This window comes from Anguilla rostrata, chromosome 11, assembly GCF_018555375.3.
Source record: "Anguilla rostrata isolate EN2019 chromosome 11, ASM1855537v3, whole genome shotgun sequence".
Taxonomy (NCBI): Eukaryota; Metazoa; Chordata; class Actinopteri; order Anguilliformes; family Anguillidae; genus Anguilla; species Anguilla rostrata.
Window position 1 is genome coordinate 2,481,470 of NC_057943.1, and position 20,000 is coordinate 2,501,469.

General features: G+C 51.7%; 1 protein-coding gene across 1 annotated transcript in view; it reads right to left on the minus strand.

Moving 5' to 3' along the window:
- Window positions 1-20,000, minus strand: part of LOC135235208 (calmodulin-binding transcription activator 1-like) — a 332,286-nt gene that overhangs the window by 109,925 nt on the left and 202,361 nt on the right. The window contains 1 exon segment of the mRNA XM_064300482.1: window positions 168-303. Within this exon segment, the coding sequence (XP_064156552.1) occupies window positions 168-303 (136 nt within the window).

The following is a 20,000-nucleotide window of genomic DNA, read 5'->3' on the forward strand; positions in this document are numbered from 1 at the left end:
ATGGCGTCTCACCAGGTCATGCCCAGCCCAGCACCAAACCCCTCCCCCACCTCACCTCCACTCCTTGCACCTTCAGCTTCATGTAATCCTCTTGTGTTGTCTTCCCTACCCCCCCTCCACGTCCCCCTCCACCCTCCCTCACCCCCCCTCACCCCCCTCCACCTCACCTCCACTCCCTGCACCTTCAGCTTCATGTGATCCTCTCGTGTTGTCTTCCCATCTTTCCTCTTCTTCCAGCAGTATCCATCCTTCCTGTACTTTACCTTCTTCCTGTTGTACAGGATCATCGACCCATTCTGTGGCCTGGGGGGGGGGGGGGCGGGTGTTGGATGGCACAGAGACACAAACATTTTAATCAAGGCCTGCAATGTAGACTGGCGTCCAGCACCCATTATCTCAGTCATACCACCGTCTTAACCAATCAAGTGTTAGCCAATCAGGTGTTAACCACTCAGCAAGCAGCAGAGTCGTAGGTCCACCCAGACCCTGCCTAGAAAAGGCCGTCCCTCTGTGACCCAACAGGAAGCAAACTGGTGAGGCCAACAGTTACTTTATAAGAGCTACAACGGGCGGGACTGGAGAAAACGGGCAGCAGTCAACAATATCAGAAGTAACAGCAATGACAGCAGTGACGGCAAATGGTCCCCCGAACATGCCGGTTTGTTTACACACTTACATTTCACAGACACTCCAATCCAAACCACTTAAACAGCCGAAGGCCTTCACATGAAAATCTGCGCGACACAGCCGGATATTTATCTATTTATTTATTTATTAAAGCCATTCAGGATTAAGTGGCTTGCTCAAGGGCACAAAGACACCTGGGAATCGAACCTGCAACCTCGAAGCCCAGCTCCCTAACTGCTGTGCTACACCGCTGCTCCGGCGGTAATGGAGGTGAACTCCATCTTTATCTCTTGACCCTTTTTCATGTTGGATGAGCCACAACTATCTGCCTCATAAGACCTTGTTAACCCTTCTGGAATTCCATCTTAAACCAGCCCAAACTGGATTAAGTTTGAGCGGCGTTTCAAACACCCCTAGCTCAGTTTAACTGGTTGACACAGCTGTTCAGCAGTTGACCAGCCTACAGCCAGCCGGTCCACCAGCCTGGCCACCAGCTTACTCTACCAGCTTTAACCAGCTTCAACCTGCTTTAACCAGCTTACTCTACCAGCTTTAACCAGCTTCAACCTGCTTTAACCAGCTTCAACCTGCTTTAACCTCAACCTGCTTTAACCAGCTTCAACCAGTTTTAACCAGCTTCAACCTGCTTTAACCAGCTTCAACCTGCTTTAACCAGCTTCAACCAGTTTTAACCAGCTACACCGGCACACCAGCAGTGAAGGAGCTGGACCTTCATGCTTATCTCATGACCTCCTCTGAATGATGAGAATACCATGAGCCCTGTTGGGCTTGTAGAACCCTGTTAAATGAGAGGCATCCAGTACTTCATGAAATGGAGAGAGGGGAGAGATTGACCACTCCCAGCCTGTCCGAACGCGATCGATAGTCAACCGTTTTGGCGAATGTTAGCACGCGGCTACTCAGCTGTGCCACTGGAGGGCCACGGGCTCTGCATTTTGTTTTCTCACCCTACAGTCACAAACCCGTTCAGACTCCAACCAACCAACCAGGTGAGGCTGTGAGTTAACTGTGTAATCAGCCGCTCTAATTGGTCAATTAAGTGCTGAGTAACAACAAAAAAACGAAGGAAAAAAAAACGTGGCTCTCCATGCGCAGGATTGAGTCGCCCTGGTGTTAGCGTTTACAACGAGAGCCAATGACCGTGAGAGTAAACAAACACAGCCCCAGCAGAGCAGAGCAATTACATGCTAATGTAGCATGTAGCCTGGCTACCAGGCCAACTGGAGAGGGGGTCCATTTTAGAGAATGGAGCCCTCAGGCCAACCCAGGAGGAGGGGGTGCACACCAGAGCCCCCCAATCCATTTTAGGATTTTATGCCAACTTCTGCTCTTAATTATACGATTATTTCAATCGTACCTTTTAGAAATCACCAGAAAAAGATGCAGACAGCGGCATGCATCCTAAATGCTGTGATGTGGTCTGATGTAGGAGTGAGCCAGAGCTTGCCTGTACCCGCAGTTTAGAAATGAAATCCAGGGTAACCGGGTGGAACAAAAACCAGCATGCACACGCCGGACCTCCTGGACCGGAGTTGTGCCCCTCCGTCGTCCGATAGGCTGCACTGCCCTGTCACCATGGTGACCAAATGAACAAAACACGAAACCGCTGTCACTCAAGTCACAGCCCTCGAGCTCCAAGAGCTGCTGGTTCTCCACCCCCCCTTCACCCGGGACTCAGGTGTGAATAGAGTCCGGCCAATCAGGAGCGCTAATTGTTCAGTTAATTACCCGGGAGGAAAAGAAAACCAGGCCCGGATTTGGATTCAAGGTCCAGATTTGAGCACTCATGCACTAAAGTCTTCAGTGTTAATATCCTGTCTGACACATCGACTGTAAGGAAGCTCCCACAGCAACATACATACTGTGTGATATCCACACACAGACACACAGCACATCACAGCTCAAAACCACACAGTTTAATGAGAGATGTGTGGGGGGGGGCACTTGAACAAAAAACGGGAAACGTTTTCCATCCGATTTCTATTCTCTCAGTTCATATTCTCTACGCCACAGATAAGAATATAATAAACTACACTGAAGTATTCACCGATAATCAGCTGGACTTTCCCCCATTTATTCAAAAAGAGCATTTTCTGTGTGTTTCAGGAAACGGGTGAGAGATAAAGAAAAGAGAGATAAACAGTCGATGTTCATCACCTGTGGCTGAACAATGAACCACGGCAAGACCCCCTCTCTCTCCCTCCTTCTCTCTCTCTCTGTCTCTCTCTCCCTCTCTCTCTCCATCTCTCTCTCTCCCTCTTTCTCTCTCTCTTTATCCCTCTCCGTCACTCTCTCTCTCTCTCTCCCCCTGTCTCTCTCTCTCTCTGTCTCTCGCTCCCTTGAGAAAAGACAAACTCTTCATTCACAGATACTTTCATGCTTGTACATATACACCCCATACAGTATAAATATTGGACCAATGTATGCAAGCACACACCAAGCATTCTCTCTCAAACACACACACACGCACGCCACGCGATACCACCCATCTCACACTTCAGCAACCACGCACCACGCACGCACACCACGCCAGCACCGCACACACACACAGCACCACGCACACACACACACACACACACGCACACACACACACACACACACACGCACACACACACACACACACACACACCCCTCTGAGTAATAATAAAGACCTGCCTCTCTAAGCCACAAACGACGCAGTTTCGTTTCTGTATTAATATATTTCCCCATTTGCATCATGTTGTTGTTTATTGTTATTTTTGCTCTCTGTAGTTGTATTTATAACGCTGTACCCATCACTCTGCAGCTCAGCCCATGAGGCCTGGCTGGTGTTTATCTAGCCATCGCTCATCAATCATCTCCCGCTATGAGTCCTGGGGGGCCAACCGGGGGTGGGGGGTGGGGGGGCTGCCATCATGCCCCCCTGACAGCACCTTTTAATTACAGATGCCAGTCAAACTCCGCCGTCCTCAATCCCCCGCTTCCCCCGACAACCGCCACAGAGGCTCCAAACCTCACTCCCCCCATATCTCTCCCGCTCTTCTTGCCCCCCCCCTCCCCATTTACAGGCTCCTCTTGTGTTGCGCTCGACTGATGTTACTGATGCCCCCCCCCCTCCACTTCACTTGACTGTCTCGCCCTCTCCCTTTCCTCCCCCTCTCCCACCATCTCTCCCACTGAACCCCTTTATCTACCTGCCCCCCCCCATTTACAGGCTCCGCTTGTGTTCCGCTCAACTGATGCCCCCCCCACCCCCATTTTACTCGTCCCTCGTCTCTGCCCTGGCGTCTGCGCTGTACGGCGCTCTGGATAAGAGTATCGGCTAAACGTGCAGTAACGCGATGCACGTGTGCTGAAGTACCCTCACAGCAACAGTAGCTTAGCGACACCACGACCAATCATGTTATCTGGAATGAATGCACACGGTGCAGATGTGTTCTGACATGGCAAATACATGCATACATGTGTTGGGCATGAGCAGCCGCGTTGTTCACCCAGAGCAAGTCACACAGCGTGCGCTCTTCACACATAATCCATTTACACAGCTGGAGAGTCGCTGAAGCAGCGCGGGTTCGAGCGCCAAGCTGGGCTACAAACGGCAATGGCCCCACCCGGGAATCAAACTCGCAACCGCCCAGTCACACAAAAAAAAGCACCAGCTCTCTAACTGCTGTGCCTCCCAGATTCCGTTGCAGGCCACACGCGGTGCTGTGCTCGCTTGTTTTTGGGCGATTTAATATTCCGCATCATAACTAATCCCCCGGACGGTAAAAAAAAAAACAAAAAAAAAAACAGATAAATCCAAATTTCAAATAACAGAGCAACAAAAACACATTTCCCGCACAGGGGGCTCGAGAGAGCTCTTTATATGAGCTCCTCTGATCCCATACAGCAGAAAGTATTGAGTAGAACAAAATCAAAATGGGTTACATTAATCTTATTTAATGCCGTTATCAGATCACTTAAAGAATATTATGTCCAGCGCCGAGGACTCTGATATAAGAAAGATGTACTCCCGAAGTTATAAAGTATTTCACAACTGTTTTTAACTCTTTAAACTGTTTTTATTGATGCCATTAAAGTTATTAACTCGCAGAAATTATAGGACTTACAATTTAGCCGTTTAGCGGATGCTTTCAGCCGAAGCAACAAAAAGCGCATTTCGTACGGTAAACAGGAGCGGGAAGCAGCCACAGCAACATCAACATCAGGGCCACTGTCAAAAGGTGCTTGCCTTAAGACGCGTGAGAAACGGTTATTTATACATTTATTCATTTTTCACAGAAACATTCGCATAAACAGTGACACGCTGGGGCGTAATCAACTAAGGCAGGAGTGAAGATGTTTGCAGAACACGACTAGGTTGCCAGGACACGAGTACCCGGTTACAGTTACCATGACCGCCAGGGTTACCAAGGCTCAGAGTCGGGCGTGACGCAGTTCTGGTATCGCTGACTGCGGAACATTGAAAGTCTGATAATCGATGCCGGAAACAGCCTGTTCTTCTCATCGAGCGTCTCACATGCTTACGTTCACACGGCCTATGACACAGAAATAAATGTTTCCGTTTTGTGCACATTAACGCGGAGACCCTGGATGTCTTTATAACCACACGTTGATGGATTTACACAGACGTATCTTTGGCGAGGCGAAGCAACACGGCAATTAATAATTGGTAATTACGGTATTTACTCGTTATTAATTATAGCGATTAAGAGTAATAATTGGTAATTATCCCTGTAAGCTCCACAGCGCGGATACTCGCTCATCCTCCGCGCTGCGTGCAGATAACAGGGTGGAGGTCTGCAGCTCATACGCGTCTCTCAGCTGCACCTTTCAGTCCAGCAAACGGCCCGATTTCAGACGGACCTCATCAGAACCAGCACTGCTGCAACCTCACACACTCACACACACCAGGGCAGACAGTAAAATGTGCTACTGTGTCCAGTGTTAATTCCACTCCTGGAGAGTATATTCCAGTCCAATAGGGACAGTGTGTACTGTAAGAGTTGATTTAACACTGACTATTTTACTATGTGGTAAAAAAAATTGTATTTTGTATGAAAGCTTTATCTACATAAGCGCACACACAACTAGACACACAGAAACAGACACCCAGACATGCAAACGTGCACACACACACACACACACACACCCCACACAGACTTTTCACACGACTATGCAAATACAAACACAACATGTCGTACGTGGTGGTGCGCCACAAGTGGAGTGTGTTTCTGTGGCTGTGTTGTTATGTGTGTGTGTGCATGTGTGTGTGTGCATGCATGTGTGTGTGTGTGTGAGGGGGGGCAGGTGGGTTTTGAGGGGGGGGGTACACTGCTGTTCACCTCTGAGCAGTCTGTACCCTACACATCTGCGGTTAAGCGCTCTGTTTGGGGGGGGGGACTCTGGGTCGGACCCGCTGCGCACCGCGAGGAGCGCTCTGTACCCTCCGAGCCGCTCGATTCATCTCCGCGCAGTCATGCATATTCATGAGGCATGCTGGGAAATCCGCTAACGCCCCCCCCCCGACGGAGGCGCCAGGCGACAGGACGCCCTCTGTCTTCAGGAGAGCGCGAGCGTGCAGATTAAAAAGAAATACCGCCTCCCCCCAAAGAGGAAGTGCAGAGAGGAAGAAAAAAATAAATAAAGAACAACCTGATATTAGAAAATGAAACGGTAAAGACGCAGGAGCGGTGAGACTATTTTTACTCCTCTCCGGGTGTCTGTGGAGGTAATCAGCTCCACGCTGGAGCCCGTCTGAGAACGCACCCCCCCGTCCCGCTGGGGGTAACAGCACTGCCTAAATCTGGGATGCTGGGGGGGGCCTACCAGGCAGGGGGGGCTCAAGGTAATCAGAAGGGGGGTGGGGGGGGGGTGGTCCCCACATTCACACACATGATGTTAATCCCAGCTCTGAGTTGCTACGCCTTCCTCTTAAACTCAACTGAAGGCCAGAACTAACCTCTCTCTCTCCCTCCCTCACTCTCTCCCTCTCCCTCTCCCTCTCTCTCATTACATAGCTGCCCTTCTCAATCACCCTCTCTACCTCTCTCTCTCTCTCTCTCTCGACCCCCTCGTATCAGTCAGTGGACCAGCGATGTTAAAGTGGGGCACTTGTACCAGAGGAACACGGATTCATAAAAGGGGTCGGGTGATACAGAGAGATATCACACCCGAATCAAACCATGAAGAGTAATCATTAACTGAAGCAGGGGGGGGGGGTGGGGCGGGACATGGGGGGTTTAGACTGTGGCATATCAAGCTCTGAAGGGAGATCTGATTGGATGCTGTGATAGACACGGCTAAGTCCAACACAATTGGGGGGGGGGGGGGCCTTAATGTTTCATCCCGGCATCATCAAAATCCAATAGGGGGGGGGGGGGGGGTTCTGGTTTCAGGATAAGCTGCTCTTCAGAAACTGATCTCACTCGGAAGGGGCGGGCGGGGGGGGAGAGAGGGGGACACACAAACAAAAACAAAAACAGAAGATGAAGAAAAAGAGGAGGACAAAGAAGAAGACGACTAGTGACAGGAACAGAGGAGGGAGTCCACTAAAGCCGTACACACGAGACAGGCCTTCTGTGCTCAGAGAGGGAGAGGGAGAGAGGGAGAGACAGAGAGAGGGAGAGAGAGAGAGAGAGAGCAGGAGGGAGAGAGAGAGAGAGCAGGAGGGAGGGAGGGAGAGAGAGAAAGAGAGCAGGAGGGAGGGAGAGAGAAAGAGAGAGAGCAGGAGGGAGGGAGGAGAGGAGAGAGAGAGAGAGAGAGAGAGAGAGGAGCAGGAGGGAGAGAGAGAGAGAGAGAGAGAGAGAGAGAGAGAGCTAGCTGCTCCCCTGCAGGCTGTGAAACACAGAGCCAGATTAATGACACTGCGCTGCTCTCTTCTTCATGACGGGACGTGGTGCTGGGGGGGCGTGGGGGGGGGTGCGTGGTGCTGGGGGGCGTGGGTGCGTGGTTCTGGGGGGCAAGGGGGGGTGGTGGGGGGTGCGGTGGTGCTGGGGGGCGTGGGGGGGGTGCGTGGTGCTGGGGGGGCGTGGGGGGGTGCGTGGTGCTGGGGGGGCGTGGGGGGGGGGTGCGTGGTTCTGGGGGGGCAAGGGGGGGGGTTGAAGGATGTTGTGTTTTGGTAGGAGAGTGCGCTTAAAGATCTGAGCTGTCCAAGGCTGTGAGGCACAGAGAGAAGACATATATAGCCCCCTGCGCACACACACACACACTGTATACACACACACACACACACACACTGCATTTACACGCACACACCACTGTTATACACACACACACACACACACACTGCATTTACACGCACACACCACTGTTATACACACACACACACTCACTGTATACACACACACACACACACACACTCACTGTATACACACACACACACTCACTGTATACACACACACACACACCACACACTGTATACACACACACACACACACACTGTATACACACACCACACACACACACACTGTATACACACACACACACACACACATACAAACACACACACACACACTGTATACACACACACACACACACACATACAACACACACACCACACACACACTGTATACACACACACACACACACACACACTGTATACACACACACACACACACACACTGTATACCACACACACCACACACACACACCACATACAAACACACACACACACACATGTATACACACACACACACACACACATACAAACACACACCACACACACTGTATACACACACACACACACACACAACTGTATACACACACACACACACACACACACTGTATACACACACACACACAACACATCCACAACACACACACACACACACACTAAATCACACACACACACACACACACATACACAAACACACACTAAATCACACACATATACACACACACACACACACACACTGTATACACACACACACACACACACTGTATACACACACACACACACACATACAAACACACACACACACACTGTATACACACACACACACACACACACTGTATACACACACACACACACACACACTGTATACACACACACACACACACACACTGTATACACACACACACACACACACACACTGTATACACACACACACACACACACACTGTATACACACACACACACACACACACACACACTGTACTCACACACACACACATACACACGCACATACACACACACACACACACACTGTACTCACACACACACACATACACACGCACATACAAACACACACACACACATGCACATACAAACACACACGGACACACGCACACACACACGCACACACACACTCACGCGCATGCACACACACAGGCGGACACACACACGCACACACACACTCATGCGCATGCACGCACACAAACACACACGCACACAAACACATGCACATACAAACACACACACAGGCGCACACACACACACACACGCACACACACACACTGCACGCGATGGCCCTTCCTGGCTGTACTGTACCAGTGAGAGCAGAAGTCATAAACCTTCATCATTCACCCCCATTTCCCATTACTGCCACCTCACAGATCACCACTACTGCACACAGTTCATGTGTGTTCATACCCACACACATCCTCACACACACACACACACACACACTCACACACACACAGCTGTCATGCTAGATGGAGTGTTTTTCACAATCAGTGTAATTACAGAACAGACACAATGTGATTCGTCTGACCGGTCCGTCTGTGTGTACCAAACCTCATCGTCTGACTGCGCATGCTGCCAGTCTGTCTGCGCATATCAATCCCCATCCCACTGCATCGCCTGCGTCTGACTGCGCATATCAAACCCCATCGTGCTGCATCGCGTGAGTCTGACTGCGCATATCAAACCCCATCCCGCTGCATCGCTGCGTCGACGCGTCTGACTGCGCATATCAAACCCCATCGTGCTGCATCGCCTGCGTCTGACTGCGTCTGACTGCGCATATCAAACCCCATCGTGCTGCATCGCCTGCGTCTGACTGCGTCTGACTGCGCATATCAAACCCCATCGTGCTGCATCGCCTGCGTCTGACTGCGTCTGACTGCGCATATAAAAGCCGTCGTGCTGCATGGCGAGCGTCTGACTGCGCATATAAAAGCCGTGGTGTCTGACTGAGCGCCGCTGATCGTCTGCTGATCCCTGCTCCAGGGGAGCGGCGCGGCCGCAGAACTACTTTAAATGTAAATCTGCGCCGTCTCCCCGCGATTGAGATTCATCGCCGCGGTGCTCAGGGCTGACAGCGTTCCCACGCGGGCCAGAGGGGCGATATCCCCCCCCCCCCCCCGCTGTGCCCCCCCCGTACCCCCCCTGCTCGTGTAAGACAAGGCACCTGCTGTACAACCAGCCTGGCACCATCATATCTCTCACTCACAACGAGAGGGAGCAGAGTCGCTACTGAGCGCGTGCAAAGATCCATGACAACCCCGCGCTAAGGGGGTGGGGGGTGGGACTTACTGAGCTGGGCCGTGATTGGCCTCCCTCACCCAAGTGAGGCAGGGGGGGTTCGCTAATCCCCTTTCACCTCCCAATCAGCGACTACGCTACACTGAGAACAGCGGCCAATGTCTGACAGGTAGCCACAGACACGCGCTCTTTCCTCCTTTATCCTGACGGAAGAGGGAAAAAAGGAGGGAATTTCAAAAGGAATACAAACTGCAGCTGCGCATGTTACGGTCTGTCGTACCCCTATAAGACCGGAGGGGGTCAGGATGGGAAGTGTGGAAGGGTGGAGGAGGGGGGCGGCCGGGGGGGGGGGGGCGTTTCTTATCGTCATGTGATAACGCGGAAGCAGGACATCGCAACGCTGTTCGCTTCTCAAATCGACAGACAAGGCCTCTCACACAGCCTTCCAAACTCCGCATTCCAAACTCTACATTCAGAAAGCCCCAAACCCACCCGACTGCTCTCCCTGCAAGCTCGCAACTCTCACTTAAACAAGTCCGCTCTGGCTCCCGCCTTTCTCCAACCAATCACAAGCACCTCATTTACATTAATCTTTTAAAACGAATGAATCAAAATAAATCAATGAAACAGAGCCTCTAAATACTGAGTTATGCCAGTTATGAAATAATAAGCCTCAGGCTCAGGCTCCGTCAGCGTGAGGACGCCCCAGACTCTGCAGCAGCCTCGCCCCGGTCTCATCTCTGAGAGCGCAGCGCGTACGGCGCTCATGCAGGTTTAATTAGAGCGTCTGAGACCGGAGGAGGAGTCAGGCGTAACCCTGCGGCGGGTTCTGGGCTATCGGTGTGTGTCAGTCGCCCCGGCGACGCGTGTTATCGACAAGAGAGCGTTTTTGGGTTCGGCTGCAACCCCGCGCTCCGTTCCCGCCGACCCAACCAACCCCTGGACCCCCGCCGACCCAACCCCCCTGGACCCCCCCGGACCCAACCCCCCCCCACACCCCCCCCGTTCAGCGGGAAGCAAATGAACTCCTCTTAAGTTCTTCAGAGAAGCGCTGGCTCAAAGGGACGGGGCACTTACAAAGAGAGAAGTGCGCATGTGTGTGTGTGTGAGTGTGTGTGTGCGTGTGTGTGAGTGTCTGTGTGTGTGTGGTGTGAGCATCCATGCCAGTGTGAGCGTGTGTGAGCGTGTGTGTATGTGTGTGTGTGAGTGTCTGTGTGTGTGTGTGTGTGAGCATCCATGCCAGTGTGAGCGTGTGTGTGTGAGCATCTGCACCATGGTACACATGTACCTCCATCCAGTGCCTTCTATCTCTGTCTTGATGTTGTAGCTAGTAATGTCCCCTAGTTTGACTTAGAATGGGTTAGGTCAGAGTAATGTTCACTGTGTGAACAGGACTTTGTGTTCTTGGCTATGAATAACTGTACACACTATTTTGTATTTTGAGTATTTTACCTTATCGAACCTGCGTTGTTCCAATGACCTTTGGTATGCACTTTTGTACGTCGCTTTGGATAAAAGCGTCTGCTAAAAAAATTTTATGTAATGTGTGTGAGCGTGTGTGTGTGAGCGTGTGTGAGAGTGTGTGTGTGTGAGCGTGTGTGAGAGTGTGTGTGTGTGAGCGTGTGTGCGCTAACACTTTCAAAGGAATCACGCCTTTCTTCACATCCAATGTCACCGCCTTCCGTGCGTGGAGAACATCGTCTTAACACGTCTTCCAAATAACTTCTCAGCGCTCAGAGAAGAGCGATATAAAAGAGTCCTCTCAGTGTTCCACGCGTGAGAAAGACAGCGGCGTCAGACGGAAGGCGAGTATTTCGTTCTGGGGGAAGGTAAAAAAAGAACTTGCTCATTTTGGTTGGACGGCGCTGCCTGGGTGCAGGACTGTGATGTTAGCGGTAGCGGCGGGCTACCCGAGTTCTCTCTCTGTAATATTTTCACGCTGAGCTTGCATTAGCGGGCTGCCGTCCTCTTTGATATCGTTTAAATATGACCTCCTGTACGGCGAACGCTTTCTATATGTATATGAGGAAGAGGGAATTACGTTTCATCTGATTTCTTCAAACCTCAAGAGCTTTCATACTGTTTGTTACAAAAAAAATTACAAAAAACATATATATAAATATATATATATAAACATCCACGATAACACGGTTAAATCTAAGCCTCAGACCTAACAGCTTATCTTCCTCATTATATGCAGTAAATACAAGCAGATTCTTAATTGTTTGGTGCAAATTTATTAAAAAACAAATTAGCGCTCAGCACTATGAGGGTCAGTGAAGGCCAGCAGTGTGCCGTGCATTCATAACGATTCTGTGTGTGTCAGGGGGACGCATCAGAGGGGGGGGGGGGACCACGAGGAGAGATTACAGGGTTAGAGAGCTAATGTGAGCTTTAACCCTGGGGGGGGGTCGTGTATCACTTTAACCCTGGGGGGGTCTGTGTATCACTTTAACCCTGGGGGGGTCTGTGTGTCACTTTAACCTGGGGGGTCTGTGTGTCACTTTAACCCTGGGGGGGTCTGTGTACCACTTTAACCGGGGGGGCTGTGTATCACTTTAACCCTGGGGGGGGGTCTGTGTGTCACTTTAACCCTGGGGGGGGTCTGTGTACCACTTTAACCCGGGGGGTCTGTGTATCACTTTAACCCTGGGGGGGGGTCTGTGTATCACTTTAACCCTGGGGGGGAGGGGGTGGTCTGTGTATCACTTTAACCCTGGGGGGGGGGGGTCTGTGTACCACTTTAACCCGGGGGGGGTCAGCTGATTCACTGTAAATCTGGGTTTATCGACACGCCGCACAGCTCACCTGGTTCGGGGTGGGTCATGTTCAGGGTTAGGGTTAGGGTTAGATGTAAAACGTGTAAAGGCAGCGCACTTTGACCTCTGAATGCATTCTGCGCATTCGTTTATCCACGGAAGACGACGTCACGCAGAGTAAACGTATCGTTAGAAAGCGCTGGATAACTAGTTCTGCGTAAAACTGAAGGCGTCCTGATCGCCCGCACGGTGGCGAAGATGTTCTCCCATGAACACAGAACGTACGAACATGCCGTCAGGTTTTTTAAACGCACGTGAAACCGGGAAATTTCATCGGACTTCCTGAGTGTATCCTGAAAGTCAATAATGCTCTGTTTGGGTACTAACAAGCACCCCTTACCAGCGGAGAAGGTTCTGTATGAATTATGATTGGCTGGCTGCAGTTTTGCGCACCTGTAGCGTAGCGCCTGTGTGCCGAGCGTCTGCACCTTTTTCTCCGGGATCGTACCCGAGCTTCCGTTTCTCCTCAGAAACCCGTCATTACAGGCGCCACATGACCCGACGCGAAGGAGCATCCGCGCGAGCAGCCCCCCTCCGCCTGCCCACGGGGGAACGGGAGGGGCGCTCTCTTTCTCTCTTCCCTCCCTCGTTCGGTTTCCCCTCGCCCCTTTGAGCAGAGAGGATTTTTTGGAGGGTTCGGGGGAGGAGAATCAGCCCCTCTGCAGCGAGCGCTGGAGCAGGAGGAGGCGGCTTATTAACCCGGAGATCCCCCCCCCACGCCCGCCCCCCACCCCCGCAGGGCGCTAACAGACCAGGAGCCGATAACTCGTTAGCCTGTTAAACGACAAATTTCATTTTTTTGAATTTTTTGTGGTCGTTTGGGAAAAACGCTGACATTTACCAACGCTTAGCAGACAGGTGGAACTGCACCAGAGAGGGAGAGAGAGAGAGAGGGAGGGGGAGAGAGGGAGAGAGGGGGGGAGAGAGAAAGAGAGAGAGAAAGAGAGAGAGAAAGAGACAAACGGGGGGGAGAGCTCATCAGCTTATCCTTTTCTAAATAATTTCAGCAGCCTGGGCTGTTTTGTCTGCTTCCTGCTCAATTTTTTTCTCCTTCTTTCTCTCTCTTCACCAAAGTTTAACTTCTTACGTTATTTTATTATATAGCCTCGTTCTCCTCTGCAGGAGGGGTGCCCTGGCTAACAGGAAGAGGAAGTGGAGAAAATGAGGCTGTAAAAAAATGAGCACGTGAAGACTGAGGCGTGTCACTCTGAGGCCTGTCTGTCCACGTGGACTGAAGAAGCCTCTTCAGAGTGCACCGCGGGTCCCCAGACACCAGTACCAGCCCCCCCAACCCCCCCCCCCAGACCCAGACACCGACACAAGCAGCCCCCCCCCCCTCCGACACTGGGGGAATACTGAGCGGAGAGGGCTTCCTGGGGGGGGCTGGACAGCTGGATGCTGAATGCATTCATCTGAGGGTTGGGGGGCCTGGGGGGGCCTGGGCGGGGGGGGGGGGGGGGGGTCTCCTCAGGACTTCAAGGCAGTGAAGAAAAAAAATGTCTGCTGCTGGTACATAGGAAAAGGAAGGGGAGGGGGGAATGAGGGGGGCTCCATCAGACAACAGAAGAAGGGATGAAAGCCAAAAACAAAAGATGCAAAATAAAGATAAAAACAGAAGAAAGGATGGAATACTGCAGATGAGAATCAGGGCGGGGGGGGGGGGTAGAGTGGTAGAGCAGTGTGTGTGGGGGGGGGGGGCAGAGGGAGGCCGTAAATTTGAAGAAGTGCTCCTCACACTTTAAGATAGTCATTACCGTCTCCCCTGCCTTGTTTACGGCAGCCGTTGAGTGTCAGAGGATAACAGGATCGTAAAAGAGCTTCTTCTGTCTCCCCGCCATCGATTTACTCCCTTCGTTAAGACGGCGACGGCACCCGCCGCCCGACGGCCCGGGTTCCCGCCTAAAATTACGCGGCAGTTATGATTTTACTGATGTGGCTTCGTTATTTTAATTAGACTTGGCTTGGTTTAAAAAATAAAAGAAACACTCAAAGCCAGGACCGTGCGACGCTGACGGCAGGAAATCGCTAACGCGTCACTCGCGAGAGCTTCGCCTTCCTGTGCGTACGTACGGCTGATGATGTCACTTCCTCCTCAAACCCGCGCGCGACTGGGAGAGTGAAACCACGGACTGTAATCGGAGACACGCGGCCCCGTCTGGAGACGTCTGAATAACACGTTTTCAGAACGCCATTTTCAGGCTTTTCGCTCATTTTTGTTCTTTTTTTTATTTTTGGAAGGAAAGGTGCAGCAGTGAGGGCCTGGCTGAGCCCTTGGGGGGAAGGTTGCTGGCTGTGGGGCGCAGTGAGGGCGGCAGGGGGTGGGGGTGGGGCGGCAGTGAGGGCGGCAGGGGGGTGGGGGGTGAGACGGTATTCGGGGACAGGCGGGGGGGGCGCTGAGGGAGGGTGCGGGGGTGGGGCTCATTTGCGTTAATTGAATGACGCGCTGAGGGAGGGTGCGGGGGGGTGGAGTATGAAGGTGACTTCGTGACTTTTGAGGGCGTTTCTGTTTTTGTTTTGTTTATCTGTGGGGGGGGGGGGCTGACACCCGCTGGCACACACAGCGCCCTCCCCCCCCCGCCCCCCAGGGCTCACTGAACTCACTCTCAGTGTCCTCTGAGTCTTTGGCAGGAGGGAGGACGCCGTTTTTGTGATGCGCTGGTTGCACACTGGTGACTGACACACACCAACACACACTCTCACACACACTGACACACTCACTCACACAGACTACATCATTAACACTCACTAGCACACTCTCACACACACACTTTCTCTCTCACTCGAGTGATAACTAACTTACGTTCCCTCACAGAAACACAGGCACACACACGCACAGACACACACACGCACAGACACACACACGCACAGACACACACACGCACACACATGCACAGACACACACACGCACAGACACACACACGCACAGGCACACACACGCACAGGCACACACACGCACAGACACACACACGCACAGGCACACACACGCACAGACACACACACGCACAGACACACACACGCACACACACACACACGCACAGGCACACACATGCACAGACACACACACGCACAGACACACACACGCACAGGCACACACACGCACAGGCACACACACGCACAGACACACACACGCACAGGCACACACACGCACACACACACACACACAGACACACACATGCACAGGCACACACACACACACACGAACACACATGCACAGGCACACACACACACACACACACACATGCACAGGCACACACACATGCACACACACACACACACACACACTCACAGACACACACACACACACACGCACAGGCACACACATGCACAGACACACACACGCACAGACACACACACGCACAGACACACACATGCACAGACACACACACGCACAGGCACACACACGCACAGACACACACATGCACAGGCACACACACGCACAGGCACACACAGGTACGCAGAGAAGCCTCTTCCCTTCTCCCTACCTCACAGAGCCAGGCTTCACACTTTACCCACAATGCCCCAGGCACAGGGGCACCTGTAATTCGGTGAGCCGCGGGGGCGGCGGATGCCCCCCGCCCCCCGCCCCCCCCGGGCATTCAGCGGCACGGCGGACTGAGATGGCCGCAGCTCACTTTACCCAGAATCCCCCTCTTCCCCATCATCAGCGTTCTGCGTGATCGCCTGTCGATTCCGTCCTCATATCTGCGTTAGGCCGTCCGGCTCCAGCCAAAAGACAGGCTGATATCTCTACCCCTTCACCAGCGCGGCGGGGGCGCGGGGCCAACACGATTAGCGGCTCCACTGCTCTCCCGCGAACTTCTTTTATCCCCCCCCCCCCCCCCGCCCCGCTCGCCATCTTTAAAAAAGAGAAAATACAAAAATAATACAGAAAGGGAAGTTAAACCTCACATAGAAATGTGCTCTCTCCCTCCCTCTACCAGGAAAATAACTCCCTCCCCCCCAGTGGCCATGTTTAAAAAAGAGGGCCTCCGCTCAGTGAAGGGAGGGTTGTTTATATATTTATTTCTTTTTGTATTTTGTTTTGGCCAGACACGAGAGAGAGAGAGAGAGAGAGAGAGAGAGAGAGAGCGCTGCAGACAGAGGAAGGCCATCTGTCCTCCTCAGGGGACGTCTGCACACAAAGCCCCAGCCTGCCTCTCTCTCTCGAACATAAACAGGCTGGAGACGACTGCGGGGGGGGGGGTCCAGATTCTGATGGACTCCGGAACTGCTCTACGACACGACGCCCCATCACCGCCCCCCCCCTCCTTCCCTGCCCCCCCCTCCCTGCCCCCCCCCCAACTCAGAGAGGGAAGGAGGGAGGAAGAGGTGGTTATTTCCACTCTGTTCACTTCCTGTTGTCCCAGAGCCTTCCGCAGCCCCATGCAGACTGGGACAGCAGGAAGTGAACAGGGGTGGAAATAACCACCTCCTCCTGGACGGCGGTGATGGGCCGTCATGTCCTCCCCTCGAAAATGGGCAAACGGGGGGGGGCTTTTCCAGAATCAGAACACAATTCCTTACAACCCAATATGCAAAAGGCGGAATGCAACTCCTACAAAACCACCAATTTGTCTCTTTTCACCACAAAAGCACAAACCTTTCCCACGTCATGCTCTGTGCAGCTCGAAGCCCTCATTAATTATGCATTCTTCCTATTATCATGTTATTAAGCAATTAGAGTGCTTTATGACATCTGCCTGACCACGTCCGTAGCATGGCTTCATTATTCATGCTAATCCCTGTCAGTCCCTGTGGAGTCATATTATATAGCATATAACGGCTACATTAATAGGACTGCCTATATTCATAAATGCACTGTGTGGTTTATGAAGCCTTATGGACTTTGAGAAAAAAATGTAATTGAGAGAGAAAAAGAGAGAAAAGAAAGACAAAAAGAGGATTCCTGTCCTACTGACTTGATAAGGTTTTCATGAACGAGACAGACAGACTTGGATATATCAGCCTATTTTTTGTTTGTTAATTTTCCAATCGGTGGCTGGCCCTGAACACTGACAGAGTATGTGTCCCCACATCACAGTACATGGTAACTGCCCATAAATTAATTACATTTTTACCATAATCAATTTCCATGATTATCACACTGCTGATGGCACAATTAGATTTTTTTTTTTAAAACTCAGTTTTGACCTTTAACCTTTACCCTTTCAATCACAATCATTTATTTTCCATTTCATTGATTGGGTGCTGAAACACAGCGTGGTGATGTACTTGTGCTCTACAAAAACGAGGGTATTCACATGAGATGCCGTTTCTTTCTTTCTGGTCTAATTCTTCTCTCGCTCTGCAAACATCACGCTGCTTTTCCTGAGCCCGCAAACCTCTGACCTACGACCCCTGAGGAGTCTTTATTAGGGTTTCTCCAGTAGCTTCTGATTCACAATAAGAGCGCAGCCTGCATTCTGCTGGTTGCTGTGCTTGGATGTGTCTGCTTCAGCACACAGTCCTGTTTCTCTGTGCTCACCTCAGTCCACTGAAAACACTCAGATCCAGTTGCTTTACCACAGGGAGATACGGCAGCACCCCCACTTGGGAATTGAACCAGCAACCTCCAACAGACTCGCCAGCGAATGTGAACTGAAGCAGATGAGAATATTTTGGCGGAACGGCGGCTGTTGTGGGGCATGCTGGGAAATGTGTCCGTTCAGTATCCTCTGGAAAAGCGCTCGGTAGTCTGGCTCACTTAGTGGGTCCATGTGAGCCCCCCCCCCCCCACAAAAAAGTTAAAAGAAAACTGGATAGTAAAAAGGAAGATAAAATTCAGGAGGGTTGACAGGGTGACTCGGGGAGAAGGAGAGAGAGATGGAGAGAGGGAGAGGGAGAGAGAGAGAGAGAGACGGAAAGAGAGAGAGAGGGAGAGATGTAGAGAGAGAGAGAGAGAGAGAGAGGGAGAGAGGCCGGTCTCATTACTGCGTCTCAGTCAGACGCTCTCGATTTCCACCTCCAGGGTGGGAGTGACCCTTGCGCCCTGTTCCTCTGGCTCTCTCAGCACGCAGGGGGAGTCATTTACTTTTAATCACCGCCTTCCCCCCCCCCCCCCCAGCACTCAGCGCACCGCCAGCCCCACGGCACACCCCTAACCTTTGCCAAGGTCCAGCTAATTTTATTATAATTGCCAAAGTGCTTGGCTGTGACTGATGCAGCTCAGAGCGTTTCTCCCCCCACCACACCCCCCCCCCCCCACACACACATTTTCCTCGCCTCCCTCCTCCTCCTCCTCCTCTTCTTTCTGTAACTTCTCTCTCTCTTCTCTTTGCCACTTTTCAGTTTTAAAGGCACACTTTTACCACAATGGCACATTTAAAAAGATACATCGCCAATGCCTATACAGTTAACCGCACAGCAATGTACAACATAAAGAAAATAACTTTCAAATAACTGTGTGTGTGTATTTCTCCCTGTCTGCTCTCTCCATTCCTCTATCCCCCTCTCTCTCTGTCTCTCTCTATCCCCCTCTCTCTCTGTGTTTCTCTCTGTCACTTCCCTGGAGTTTTTCCATCTCTCTCTCTCTCCATCTTCCACACTGCAGTGATGAAGACTGCCAGTGCACCAGGACCCTCACAAACCTCCTCAGCTTCTGAAGCATCAGACAGCCATAAGAGGTCATAACCACCATGACCTCAGCAGTCATAAGAGCTCATAACCACCATGAGCTCAGCAGTCATAAGAGGTCATAACCACCATGAGCTCAGCAGTCATAAGAGGTCATAACCACCATGACCTCAGCAGTCATAAGAGGTCATAACCACCATGAGCTCAGCAGTCATAAGAGGTCATAACCACCATGAGCTCAGCAGTCATAAGAGGTCATAACCACAGACCCCACTCATAAGTCACCCCATGACCAGCAGTCATAAGAGGTCATAACCACCATGACCTCAGAGTCTAGAGTCATAACCACCATGAGCTCAGCAGTCATAGAGTCATAATCACCATGAGCTCAGCAGTCATAAGAGCTCATAACCACCATGAGCTCAGCAGTCATAAGAGGTCATAATCACCATGAGCTCAGCAGTCATAAGAGCTCATAACCACCACGAGCTCAGCAGTCATAAGAGGTCATAACTACCATGAGCTCAGCAGGTCAAACACACATTTACATA